Source organism: Panicum virgatum, chromosome 7N, assembly GCF_016808335.1.
Source record: "Panicum virgatum strain AP13 chromosome 7N, P.virgatum_v5, whole genome shotgun sequence".
NCBI classification, from domain to species: Eukaryota; Viridiplantae; Streptophyta; class Magnoliopsida; order Poales; family Poaceae; genus Panicum; species Panicum virgatum.
Genome location: NC_053151.1, coordinates 49,263,909 through 49,278,384, shown reverse-complemented (window position 1 = coordinate 49,278,384; position 14,476 = coordinate 49,263,909). Strand labels below are relative to the sequence as shown.

Sequence of the window (14,476 nt, the reverse complement as noted above, 5' to 3'; positions counted from 1 at the left end):
TCTCCAGCAGATGAATCGATTCATTTCGGTGCCACGTCAGCCCATAATTTGGCCACCGGAGAAGCTCTAACACTAACGGTCAACAATGCAGATTTTTTTTTCCTTTTCAAGACGAACGGTCAATACCGAACAACAAACGCTCCGCCTCCCTAGCCCGGTGGTTGCTTTGCTTCCTGTCCGTGCGGTGGCTCCTCCCCCGTGCCCCGTCATCAATATACCGTCGCGTCGCGCTTTCTTTTTGGTTTCGTGTACGTTTGTTTAAACCCGCGGGCTGGCGAGGAGAGGCAGAGGCTGCTCCAACCCACCCAGTCCAGAGTCCACCCGCGCAGCCAGCCAAGGGCGCGGGCGCGGCCCATCCCACCTCCCCTTCCCCAACCCTAGCCTCCGCGGCGGGGATAGATCTAGCCCTCCGCCCCCGCCGCCAGGCCCGCCGAGCCCTAGCTTCCCTCCCGAACCGCTGCGGTCGCGATCGCCGCCGCGTCGCGCGGGGCGGAGGAGGATCCCGCGGCGCCCCCAGCTTCGAAACGGGGGCCATGGAGGTGGACGGCGCCGCGGGGACGGCGGCGGCGGGCGGCGCGAAGCCGCTGACGCCGGAGGAGGAGGCGCTGCGGCGCAGCACCGACTGCGTCTACTTCCTCGCCTCGCCCCTCACCTGCAAGAAGGTACGCCGCGCTCGCCCCCCGCTACCGGTCTCCTCCACCTCTGATTGCGAGTCTGTTTGGTTCCCCGGTGGTATTTTGGGCGATTGGAGCATGCTATTCTATGCACGAGGCGGGTTCGGTTCGGGGATAGGCCCTGGGGTAGGGTTTCTGGCCTGGGTACCTGGGAATTTCGCCGTGAGAACATCGAATTTTGTTTTGGTTCTGCACGCATGTCTTGTTTAGGAGCAAGGGCGATAAGTGGAACCGTATAGGATTGCGATTTGAGCAGCATCAGGGAGTTTGAGAAATTAACACACGTATGTGCAAGTGCAAGCCTGTGCATTTTCCTTGTTTGTGATGCTAGAGCCAGGTTAATGTGTGCCATCCAGTTGCGTCATCAAACGCTATGATTGTAGCAACAGGCTTACTGGGAATTGAAATTCCAGAGGATCGAACAGCAACCCCTCTACCGTAGCTATGGATTTAACCATACATCTTTTATATGTTGGAGAAGGTTGTGGGAGATATTCTGGTGCCTACAGCCTCAATGGGCTTTGCTCGATTAGTACAAGCTGCTGTTTTTCCTAGCATTGATGAAAGAGTACCCTTATGTAATGATTTTATGTGACCGAACATGTACAATACATTATGAAACCAACAACCAAAATCATGATCTGTCAGAAAGCCGTCATGCTTGGCTCTCCACTGTTTCTTGTGTGTATAACTTCACACATTGTTAGCTCATTCAATTTTTAGCATCACATTCATAATTGTGCTTGATTAGACTATAACGCTATCTCATTCGTAACAGAGTTGGGTTTTTAATTAAAATTCATGTTTGCCTGCCATTGTTTCTTATGAACTTTAAACTAATCATTATTTCTTTTTCCTTCCTTTAGGGTAATGAATGTGATTTTCGTCACAGCGAGGGTGCCCGGATGAACCCTCGAGACTGTTGGTACTGGTTGAATGGCAGTTGTTTGAACCCGAAATGTTCATTTCGCCATCCGGTACGTCTATTTCTATTTTCTTAATATCTAGTATTATATCTATGCAAATCATTTGCACATTTTATTTGTTGAAATTATTTTCTGAATTTTGATTTTCGTTTTGCCTTCTCCAGCCAATTGATGGTCTCTTTGGTGCCCCAACTCCTGGAATACCTCCAGTTTCTTCGCACTATGGTGCTTATAGCTCGGGCAAGCAGATGGTCCCGTGCTATTACTTCCAGAAAGGGAACTGCCTGAAGGGTGATAGATGCCCTTTTTATCATGGACCGCAAGCGGCTGGTAATAATACCACAGATCAGGCGGTGAAGGTTTCGTCCTTACCTTTGGAACTGCCCCAGGCTAAAAAGAATGAAGAAACTGCGGCTCCTAATAATTTAACTCAGCAAGGTGCTCGAATAATTGATGACAGGAGTATGGTCCATATTACTAAGAGTGGTGTAGGTGTAACACCTACTGAACTAGCTTCCAACGCAGTGGAGTCTAGGCCCAACTCAGAGCAGGCACCCAATAGTATACCAGCAGCGAAGAAAAGTTTCACAGTTGAGGAGGATCATCCTATGCACTATCAGAACCAGCTTCCTGTTGAAGGTGATTCTGTCCAAGACTGGAACCAAAATTTCCAAATACCCCCAACAGATGACCTGCCACAGAATAGCAGGGAGGCTGATGATTTTTTGGGGGAGTCTTCTCCTGGTTTTGATGTTCTTGTAGACAATGATGCAGATGGTGCTGCTTATTTACATGACGAGGAAGATTTTGGAAGGGATATGTACCCGGTAGAAGATTATGAATATGCTCCAGCTGATTTTGATACTCAGGCCCATCATGAAAGTGAACAGTTCAATGGAATGGGCGAGAATGGACAAATTGGACAACTTTATGATGGCTATGATAGGAAACGGCACAGATCCTCATCTGAGAGGAGCATAGACAGACCTTTCCATTCAGATAGAACGTTTCACCACAGAGGCCTTGATCGTGATGAGATAGATGGGTCAGATCTACGCCATCAGCTCCGCAGGAGACGGATAAATGGGCCTTCTACAACCATTAGCCCAGAACGGGCTAATGGGGGGCGGCACTGGAGGGATGAACACTACAGAGAAAGGGCACATGGTGTTCACCACATGCACAATGATCGCCGTCAGGGCCCACGAGGAAGCACTCTGAGTTCCCGTCTGCAGGCCAGAATAAAGCTTCCTGGAAGATCACCTGATAGAGTTGAAACTCGCTTCGAGGATGAGCGAGACGGGAGACTCCGGGGGAGATTCTCTCCAGCTAGACGGGTGGATTTTCATGGTGGTAGGAATCGAGAGCCTGGAAAACATCAGGAAAGGAGCCACCAGATATCAAGTGAGCTCGTCTCAAGTGTCAGGCATGCAGATGGCCTCTTTAGAAGAGATGCAGTGGATTCAGCTCGCTTTCCTGCTCGTAGAAACTTCGGAGAGCCAAGGAAGGCAAATGGAATTGTGGAAACTGAAGTATCTCTTGATTTTGAGGGTCCGAAACCCCTCAGTGTCATCTTGCAGAGGAAAAGAGAGGCAGCAGGGGGTAATAACTCATCTTCCAACTATGAGAAATCTGCTGAGGTTGCAGTCATGCGGACTGGTTTTCTGGTTGAATCTGAGAAGAAAGGATGTGCCAACACTATCATGTCTGAAGATTGCAAGAGTGGATTAGGTGATGAAGAGTACAAAGAGGAAGATGATATCCCTGTGGAGGGTCATGGGCAGTCTTCATCGCATGGTGACAAATTTGAGGGTGAAGATGCTGCTGAGGTGGATCCAGAAGGAAATCAAGAGGCAGATAACTATGACCAGAGAGAGGGTGAGTCAGATGACTACGAGACAATCGAAGGTCATGACTACAAATCTGAGGACGAAAATGCATACCAAGATGACGAAGACCTCGACGACGATGATGACTTTGCTCAGAAAGTAGGGGTTGTTTTCTCTTGAGCTCTACTGTGTCACTGCTTCTGTTGCTTGAGGCAAAGCGTTCTACGTTGTCGTTGCTCGAAGCAAAGCTCTGAAGTGCCTGCTTAGCTTAGCGCATCTCTTGGATGAGTTCATCGGGCGCTTTATGTTTCCATTTTAATTTTGATAGTGCCAACGCCTACTATTTTTTTTTAGGCTGATAACTGATAAGTATAGGTCAGATATGAATCGAGGTGGCATTCATAAACGATTGTGGTCTACATGTGAACAGCTGTGCTTTGTTCAGCCTATCTGACCTACCCTCGAACTCTGTATTGTATTAGTTTCCTTACTAACAGCAGTATATTCCTTGGATCAGTTTATGCCGGAAATGAAAAATTATAATCAGTCCCCAGAAGAGGGGCTTTGTTTGTGTTCACAAATATCTTGTGATCTCTGCAGGATGGCTGAGTTTTTTTTTTTAAGATTTCTCCTTTTTCCCCCCGGGGGGGGGGGGGGCATTAAGCTTTGAGGTACGACTGTCGTTGGTTTGAATCGTTGTGAAGCCTTGATAATCTTCAAGTTTTGGGGCAGTAAAGTTGTCACCATGAATGGTGTTATGTCACTTCGTGAAAATGGCACTCTGCTGGAGTTGCTGATGAACACATTTGAAGAACAATCAGCAACCAGAGCTGAAGAAATGTCGATATGATCGTTCAACGTCTGTATCTGAGCTCCCATTTTCAAAAAAGATATGGGATCCTGTCCAGACTACAGGTGGCCAAACGGGCCGCCTGGGAACGGCCCGAGCACAGCGAGGCTCGCATGCCGGGGCACGGCGGTGCCGCCGTGCCGTCCCGCGTAGTGCCACCGTGCCGGCATCCCGGCCCAGGCACGACCCGGCAAGGGCGCCGGCGTGCGGTGCCGTGCCCCAGGGCACGGCGGAGGTGGCCGGCGGCCCGGCGCAGAGCAGAGCAGGGGAGGACTGGAGGAGGGGATGTCGATGGCGGCGGCGGCGGCCAGGGAGGTAGGGACGACCTGCGCCGGCGGGGGGCCGAGGGTGGCAGCGGCGGCCGGAGTAGATCTGCGCAGGCCAAGGGGCGGGGGCGACAACGACCTGAGGCGGCGGCGGCCGGCGGACGCGGGCGCGCAGCAGCTGCGCGTGGAGGCAAGGCAAGCGCGCGGGCAGCGGGCGGGCGGTAGGAGCGGCGGCGGCGCGTGAAAGGGGTTGACGGGATGCTGCCTGCTGGTCCTGGTCGATGGAGAATTGGAGAGAGAGGAAATGATTTAGGGTTAGGGATGGGGATCGGGGAGGCGGTGAGGCACCGCCGACCGTCCATCGCCGTGCCGCCCCCGTGCAGCTGCCTTGAACGGGCCGTGCCCGTGCTCGGGCCGCGTGCCGCGATCGTGGCCCAGTCACGGCACTGGGCCTGGCACGAGCACGAACAAGTCCGGGGCGGATTGTTCTTGGGCCGTGCTAGTGCCGGCCCATCTGGCCAGCTATAGTCCAGACTACTGAAAATCCTGAATGAGCCAGTATGCCACGAGAGGATTATTGGCTCCTCTGTTGACGGTCAGTTGTAAAACTGCTGCTCTTTTAATCGGCTAGCAGATCAGGAAAACATATATCGGCTAGGAGATCATGTCCTGATTTCTGAACGATTCTCCCTATCAAAGCAAACGAAGATCGAAAAGTCAGTCACAACGCGTAAATTATTGGAGACGAAATGTTCACGCTCAAATAAAGACAAAATTCAGAATGGAAATATTTTCTGAAAAATAAACTCACGATACATCCGAAAGAGGACAAGCAAACAGGAGACTAGAGACAAATGAGAGCCAGGCGTTCTCCGGATGGATGACTATACAGCAGGGTTAACAATTTCGGCGAAAATTGCGGAAAATTTTCCGTTTCCGCTAGTTACCGGGAAAAGAAATTTCGGTACTTTTCGCTATTTTTCGTTTTCAAATTTAAAAAAATTTGTAAAAAATTGGAAAAAAATATGATAAAAATCTAGGTGTTTTTCTAAGCAAATAGGACTAGAACACACTCAAATCTAAGATCATTTGCTAGGCTAAAATTAACATTTAAAACCGTAATTTGAATGACTCGTCATTTCATGTGCAAAAATTTGTTTTCTCCCCTCGACTTCAACTAGACTTTGGTTTATCATGATGTTGGTGAGGTACCTATTCAATTTCATACGCACATAAACGCTTCTTCTTTATTTGTCAGGAATTTGCTTGTGGTTTGGACATGACATGGGCATGTGTGCAATACACGCGCACGTTTACTCTTTAATTATGTCGCTTCTGCTAGCTATACGCAGAAACCATGAGAAATTGTAGTAATGTAGAATTAACTCTGACGATGAATCCTTACGTATCATGCATGTGAATTGTTTTTTTCCTGTAATAATATCTATATGCATGCTTTTCCTTAAAGTTAGCGACAAAATTTGTGAGAGACCGTAATTATTTTAGGATGGCAAGTAGTAGGAGTAAAGCAGATTGGAGTATTTGAGAACTTGAAAATTTTAACCAGCTATTAATATGTTTTTCATGACCGAACTCACACTTTAAAATAAAAGTTTGTCTTATTTTACAATGTATGCGCAGTCAACAGAATAATTTCTAACATTGTTACACAAATTAAGCTTCCTTGTCAGATGATGAATATATATAACAATTGGTGTACTCTGTTGTATTTAAATGCAGAGAATATGCTACATGGACTTAGTATGGACTATGCCTTTGCCTTTGTTGTATCTTTGGATTGTAATAATTCTAATAGACTTTGGATGTATTGTGTTGTAATAATTTATAGGCATATCCGCAATAATAAGAATAATAAAAGTCCAGTTGAGGCCTAAGAGAGAAAATGGAAGTTGTCACATGAAATGACAAGACTTTTAATTGGTAGTTTTTGAAATAATTAAATAACTTTCAAATCATTGCTCAAATGAAAAAGTTCGTAAAACAAAAGTTGTAGATCTCGAAAAACTGAAAAAAGTTGGTATTCAAAAGTTTTTCATTTGACCTCGGGAACAGTAGGAAAAACACAAATTACATAATTTTCCGGTCGAAAATCACCGAATTTCGGTCGAAATCACCGAAATTTCGGTCGGAATTCATCGGAATTTCGTTTTTTGAATTTGAGGTCCCTTTCCGTTCAGAATTAGCGAATTTCGGCGAAATTTCGGCCGAAATTTCGTTTCCGGCAAACGGCGGGATTCGAAAAAAAAAGGTAAACCTTGCTATACAGTGGCTACAAAAAACACTGTACTTCCGGAGGCTAGATAGACTAGAGAGGAGGCTTCTAGGCTTCCAGCTCGACGACACAAAGCCGAAGAGTCTCGCCTGTGTGGTTTCGAGCGTGGGAGGGGAATTAGAGATGGCGGCGAAGAAGGTGCTCCTGCTCTGCGGCGACTACGTGGTTTCCTCTCTCCGCCTCCTGCTGAATTAGTTGTGTTTGGATCATGAATCGGCCATGGATTGGTCTGTCCTGAGACCAAATCGGTTCTTGAATTGATGGGTTAGGTCATGGTCCCGTTCCAAGCGCTGCAAGCGTATGGGGTCTCCGCGGATGCCGTCTGCCCCGGCAAGAAGGCCGGCGACGTCTGCCGCACTGCCGTCCATCTCCATCAGGGGATCGGCCACCAGGTACTTTGGATTGATCTCCTGTTCATTAAACTTTTGCGTGGATCCATTGGGTAGGGTTAGTTTTGTCGGTTTTGCTTCCAGTGAGATGAATCGGACGAAAAAAATAGAGTTGTGTAGCAAACTTGTTCCGTGTTTATTAGATTGACAGTGATTCAGTGAAGAGTGGAGACTTACACAATCTAGTTTGGATGCTGCGTCTAATTTATTGACTACTCCTTGATATTCAAATTGCAGGCAACTCATGTTTCTTTAGTCAGGGTAGGTGAAAACATTTTAACTGTTTTGACTTCTGAGAAGAATCTGCTTCAGGAGGTTTTTTAGGATTAACCGGTTTGAGATACACAGCTGTTGCCGACCTGCATTTTTAAATGTAGATGGTCACGGCGGATCGGGGGGGGGGGGGTGGGTAAGAATGAAATAGAGAGGAGGAGGAAGAAAAGGATGAGCAAATGAGCCCCCCTTGCTTCTTAGGCTGCCTCCACCACTGAAGATAATACTTGGTCTCTTAATTTAATTTGAACATTTAAATTCAATACTTCTTTAAACATTGAGAGAACTGCAAGAGAGTTGTAAAATCATTCCAAAGTTGTCTATGTATTGGTGATTCCCATATTCCATGTTATATAAGATTCACATATTTGGCAATAACAATGAAGATTTGACTGTGTATTTGAATTGTAGTTGTTGACATTCATGTACAGTCAGATATTTGGAGACTTGTCTAGCCTCTAGTTGTCTGCCTGTCTATTCCTAAATGGTGTTGCTTCTGTATAGTATAACTGACCTTGAGGCCCTTGTAGTATTGTAACTCACTAACATGCTCTGTCATGCTCCTATTGCTTACTTCCACTGGCATCTACACTGATCTGGCTTGGATTGTTAGCTGTAAGAATGAGCCGTAGTGTTACTCCTTTTATCATTGTTTGATGTTACCTTAATTCTTTATAGTTGCTCTGAACCTTTGAAAAGCCTGCATGCATTATATCGTTTTCATATGTCATGCAGACATACTCTGAGACAAGAGGACATAATTTCGCACTAAATGCTTCATTTGATGAGATTACTGCCAATGGATATGATGGATTGGTAATCCCTGGAGGCCGTGCACCAGAATACCTTGCAATGGATGAAAAGGTGCTTGACATAGAAAGTTCTCTGATGCTAAGAAACCTATTGCATCAGTTTGCCATGGACAGTTGATTTTGGCAGCAGCAGTAGTAGTTCAGAACCGTATCTGCACAGCATATCCAGCTGTTAAACCAGTTTTGGTTGCTGCTGGTGCTAAGTGGGACGAACCTGACACCATGGCAAAATGCACTGTTGATGGCAACCTCATCACTGCAGCGACTTACGATTCTCATCCTGAATTCATCAGCCTATTTGTCAAAGCACTTGGAGGCTCCGTGGCAGGCTCAGACAAGAAAATATTGTTCCTCTGTGGGGTATGCATCGAGAAAAACCCATGTTCTTAAGTCTTTCCACATTCGTATATACCTTTTTAACTATCTTTGTTTTATATTTCACACTGCATAAATGGGAGACACCAAACTGGCTTTCTCAGACAATCTAATTCATATTGTGGATCTTCGTATACCTTTTTTTGTCACAAGCAATTACCACTTTGCTGAACATTTTTGCTTAATTGCATCGTCATTAATAGGACTACATGGAGGATTATGAGGTCATGGTGCCATTCCAGTCTCTTCAAGCTCTTGGCTGCCATGTCGATGCTGTTTGCCCTGACAAGGGTGCTGGGGAGAAGTGCCCGACAGCCATTCATGACTTTGAAGGTGATCAAACTTACAGTGAGAAGCCTGGTCACGATTTTACTTTGACAGCATCATTTGAAAATGTGGATGCTTCAAGCTATGATGCACTTGTGATTCCTGGGGGACGGGCTCCCGAGTATCTGGCTCTGAATGATAAGGTCATTAGTTTGGTGAAGGGCTTCTCAGATAAAGGAAAGCCAATTGCATCAATCTGCCACGGCCAGCAGATTTTATCCGCTGCTGGAGTCCTTAAAGTACATCTTGATCTATATGCTATCATTGTTCTGTATTAATTCAGTTTCATTTGATATGCCCTTTAGCCCTTAGCTTACGATTGCGTACTGTATTCTTGGAGTATTTCGTGGAAAACATTGATGGGCATATGAGCTGACACTTCCTTGCTGGTTGATTGATTGATATGCAGGGGAAGAAGTGCACCGCCTACCCAGCTGTGAAGCTCAACGTGGTTGTCGGTGTTCTGTAGCAGGGATACCCACTCCTACTACAGTAAGGTAGGACTCGCGTAGTCATCCGTAACTACGCCATGAGGGGCGAAGCAGCCAGGCCACACGAGTCAGGCTCTTTCTTCACTGGGCCATCGGCCCCGGACCCGCTCCCCGCTCTGGGACGGGTCCGGTGATGCCACGTGTCCTTGAGGAGGGGAAGCTCCGAGCCAACAGCCGAGGGCTCGGACCCCCCCATAGGGGTCCGGGACCTCCTCGCGCCCGTCCGGACCTCCCACGTGCGTAGAACCAGCATATCGCCGGGGCGGGGTCCGGGGGCGCCACGTGTCCCGCAGGCGCGGGCGCGAATCTTCCGCTGGAAGACTCGCCCACCCACCGCATTCAATGCGGGTGGTTGAGGCGTGCTCTGCCGCCGCGGCACGCGGGCCAGCCTTTGTCAGGTCTCACTGTAGACCGCGTATTACCGAGGTACACAGTGCAGCCGTCTGCGCCGCACCCGCGCAGAGCCCGTCTGCCGCATTAATTGGATACGACGGCACGGCACTTTTCCATCATACCGCCTACGCCGCAAGCTACACGGCCCGTTCAGCTATGCTGCAGGCAACGCCGCAAGCTACACCCTGGTGCCGTTTCGACAAGACGGTGCATGGATATGCTGGACGGAGGAATCCTGTAGGCAGGCAAGGAAATCCAGGAATGAGATCTCCTTCGCCTGCAACGCCATAATGTATGAACAATATGCTATTTTATACTACATCGATTGGGCCCACCTGTCGGGGACCCAACGGCTATGTACGTGCCTCCCTTGAGATATAAAAGGGAGGCGCTCGCTGCACACATCAGACTCTCTCAAGCTCTCTCAAGTTCTCTCAAACTCTCTCGAGACGAAGGGAACACAAGCAATACAACACACAGTGGACATAGGGTATTACGCTCCGGCGGCCCGAATCACTCTAAACATGCTATGTTCATCGTGTTCTTCCAGCGAGATCGAATTAGTCCTAGCTAACCCCCGAAGCTAACCCCCGAGTACTCATCCTCTGGGCTTAGACGGGTGCATTATGTCACCCGGCTGTGGGTTTGCACACCACGACAGTGGTGCTCGGGGGCGGAACCTGGCTGGAGCCTGACCCGATCCACCGCTGCTTCACGGACGGCAACCTTGTGACAGGTGCAGCTTGGCCCGGGCACCCGGAGTTTGTCTCCCAGCTCATGGTTTTGCTGGGCATCAAGGTCGTCTTCTGAAAATCTGAACTGAAGGATGAGGAGAAAGGCTCCAAGCGTTCCTGGGCGCAGCAGAGGTTGACTGTATAGCTTCGGGCCTCCATACAGACTAGATGCCCGATGGTACTCAACAGTATACCCTGGTTGGTACAGTTGTTCTTACCGGTGGCTCCAAGTTTCAGACTTTGGTACTGGTTGGTACTCCACACATCTGGTGAAGAACATTCTCTCTACACTACTATACTACTAGATAGTAGATACCCTGGTTTGTAGTCGTTTGGGCTTCGCAATTTCTGTGTTAATGTGTGTGGTTGGACCAGTGTCCAGTGGGCTTTCTCTGGTCGATAATAATAAAGGCCTTTTTCCGAGCTAATTTGATTGGGCCTACAGCTGCCCAACAAACCTGCTGCTGGCCTGCAGCCGGCGAATCGCTCCTCGAGTCTCTTCCACGTGGGGTAACGGATCTATTCCACAATCCAGTTTATTTAATTCTTTATTTTTTTAGCTTAAAATTAGATGAGATATAAGAGCCCAATCCATAAATTTTATATCTAGAATAAAATTTATGACCTTTTACCAGACGCCGGAGCCACCGCACTCTCAACTCCGCCGCCTCCGGCTTTCCCCTCCGCAATGCTGAGTTTCCGGATGACCGCACGCAAGGAAAGTTACGGTCGACATGCCCACCACGTGATTCCCTCCCCCACCTGCTCCCTTCCTCCTCTATCCATTTTTTTTCTCTTTCTCATTCTGGATCTGGATCCAGGCGAGCCGCCCGGCGCTGGCCGTCCGTCCTCCTCCCCATCCCTTCCTCTCCTCCATGGCCGGCCGTCCTCCTCCCCATCCCTTCCCTCTGCCTCCCCCTTCCTCTCTCTCCCTCCCTTCCTCTGCTCCATGGCCAGCCGTCCTCCTCCCTCTCTCTTTTTTCTCTGCTCCATGGCCGGCGGCGGGGGAGGAGAGGCGGGTGGGGCCCCTCTGCTCCGTGGCCGGCTGCGGGGGATGGGAGGCGCGGCGGGCCTCTCTCTGCTCCATGGCCGGCGGCGGGGGAGGGGAGGCGCGGCGGGCCCCCTCTGCTCCATGGCCAGCAGCGGGGAGGAGGAGGCATAGCAGGCCTCTCTCTGCTCCATGGCCGGCGGCGGGGAGGGGAGGCGCGGCGGTCCGGCGGCAAGGAGGTGAGGGGTGGCGTGGCGGCGGCAGGGACGGGAGGCGCGGCGCCGGGCCAGCGGCGTGGAGGGGAGGCGGCGGGGTTGGGAGGAGGCGCCGCCGCGCCAGATCCAGTTTTTTTTTTGCAAAAATTTTTGAACAATTTTTTTTTGAATTCCTTTTTGATTTTTTCGAATGAATATTTTTTAATGATACAAAACAAAATTGAATTTTTTCTGCTCTCCTTTTTTTCTCTTCTTTTTTTTGCTTGAAATTTTTTTGGTCTCCAAAATTTTTCGTCAAAAAAATTTCTGTCTCCAAAATTTCTCTTACAATTTTTTTTTTCTAAAATTGGAAAATGACATAAAATTATTAAAAAAAAAAAACAAACAGTCGGGAGATCGACCGTAGAGAGCCCCTCCCTACGGTCAACCGTAAATTAGCTATACCCTTTCCCCTCCTCGCTTCCAAGCCAATCCAGAAGGCAGCGACGATACCACCAAGCTAAGTGCTAGTTTGTTGGTATTGGTTTAGGTCGACGGCAGGTAAAGCAACCAAAGCCACATTGCAAATCCCAACCGAAAAAAGGGGGCAGGCAGAGGCAGCACAGGCAAGGAGGCGGGCAAAGCGAGCGCAGGCAGGGAGCACTAGCTAGGCTAGTGCCAGCGGCTGCCGCGCCGCGCCGCTTTCCGGTCACGACCAATATCAGACGGCACTCGCGCCAAGCCATGATGAGGCGGCCACTCAGTGGCTGGCGTGCAAGCTTCCAGCTCCTAATCCCTTTCTCTCAGTATTTTGTTTTCAATAATGGAGTAACTTGGCTAGACGAGCGCTTCGTTAACAAGGAAAGAGACTTTAAAACAAACAAAGCAGGACCTATAAGCCTGCTAATCCCGTTCGGCCGCTCGCCTTTGCCGCACTGCTCATCCGTCACACAGATGACGCCGCCGAGCGGGAGTTTTTTTGCTTTGGCGTCCTCTCCTCCTACCTCCCTCCTTTCCGCCGCGTGATTCCTATATAATCTTGCAAATGGGTTGGAAACAAAATTATACCCACACCCAAGGCGCGGAGCCACGTGGGGCGCGCAAGGCCTGCCCCCTAATCCTTCCTTAGCACCATTAATACCCTCTAATGAAATGGTTGATTCTGCTAACATGTCAACCAGTAGAAACGTTGATTTTGCTCTTTTCAGTTTTGGCGGCTGGAGCTGCCGAAGAAGAATTGTGTCCGTACACTGCCACAATGGGGACTGTACAATGGCCTAGTGCTATTGTTGCCAACTCCTATTTCGAATGGAATATCCTAGCTGGCTAGCGCGATCAGTGCCCAGTGGGTGACTGCAAGTTGCCGCTACGGAGATGCACGCATGGTCCAGACGGAGAGGACGGATCGTATCCCTTCCCATCAATCAGAGCGTTTCCGGGCTTTACCGGCTTGTTAAGCGACCAAAAATCTCATCATGCACAATTCAGATCCGCCGCCCTTGTGCATTATCCTCGAGTGGTAGCCATCATCTAGCAAGGCTACATTAGTGATATGGCGCCCGGTTGCTTTACTGGGCAAAAACTAGTATAATTCTAACACGTAAGTAAGTCTGTACTAAGCATAGCAGCTACTAGCTCAACTGCAAAAGAAAAACCCTTTATTTACGTGATAGCTTTCCAAGGTGGCATGTTTGGGCGTCGTAGTTTGTAAAACTGTGGTATTAAAACATTGTAGTTTTATATGCTAAATAAATGCAAAACAATGTGTTTTAAAAAGTCCCGAATAGAGTTTACAAGACTCCGAAATGACTACGGTTTTGACAATACTAGAAAATCAAGGGGTGTTAGATTGAGACGAACTATATTTTAAATTGTTGCCAAGACCATAGTCACCTTCAGTTCCTAACATTTAGAAATATGGTTTGTAAATTTATAAATATTAGAAGGTTTGTTGCATTTAGGACCCAACAACAACTTTCAAATATCAGAGTATTTAACAAAAACCATAATATTTATCCATAATTTTGTTAAAACACTTTTCATCATGCATAATTCAGATCCGCCACCCTTGTGCATTATTACTCGAGTGGTAGCCATTATCTAGCAAGGCTACATTAGTGATATGGCGCTCGGTCGCTTTACTGGGCAAAAACTAGTACAATTCTAACACGTAGTTAAGTATGTGCTAAGAACAGTAGCTACTAGCTCTCCTGCAAAAAAAAAAGAAACAATATTTACGTGATAGCTTTATTTCCAAGGTGGCATGTTTAGGCGTGGTAGTTTGTAAAACTACGGTAAAGACTGTAGTTTTATATGCTAAATAAGTGCAAAACCGCTCGTTTCAAAAGTCCCTGATAGAGTTTATAAGACTCCGGAATGACTATGGTTTTGACAATACTAGAAAACCAATGGGTGTTAGATTGAGACGAACCATATTTTAAATTGTTGTCAAGATCATAGTCAACTACAGTTCCTAGCATATAAAAATATGGTTTGTAAACTTATAAATATTGAAGGTTTGTTGCATCTAAGACCCAACAACAACTTTCAAATATCAGAGTGTTTAACAAAAACCATAATATTTATCCATAATATTGTTAAAACACTTTTCATCATGCACATTTCAGATCTGCCGCCCTTGTGCATTATTCCTCGAGTGGTA

General features: G+C 47.8%; 1 protein-coding gene and 1 pseudogene across 1 annotated transcript; both read left to right on the top strand.

Annotated features, from left to right (window-relative positions):
* Window positions 1-282: 282 nt before the first annotated feature.
* Window positions 283-4,010, top strand: LOC120681490 (zinc finger CCCH domain-containing protein 32-like). Its single transcript, XM_039962991.1, has 3 exons — window positions 283-662; window positions 1,541-1,651; window positions 1,765-4,010. Exons 1-3 carry the CDS (start codon window positions 534-536, stop codon window positions 3,607-3,609), a joined length of 2,085 nt encoding a protein of 694 aa, XP_039818925.1. The 5' UTR covers window positions 283-533; the 3' UTR covers window positions 3,610-4,010.
* A 2,833-nt stretch (window positions 4,011-6,843) lies between these two features.
* LOC120683195 lies at window positions 6,844-10,920 on the top strand (annotated as a pseudogene).
* The last annotated feature ends 3,556 nt before the right edge of the window (window positions 10,921-14,476 follow it).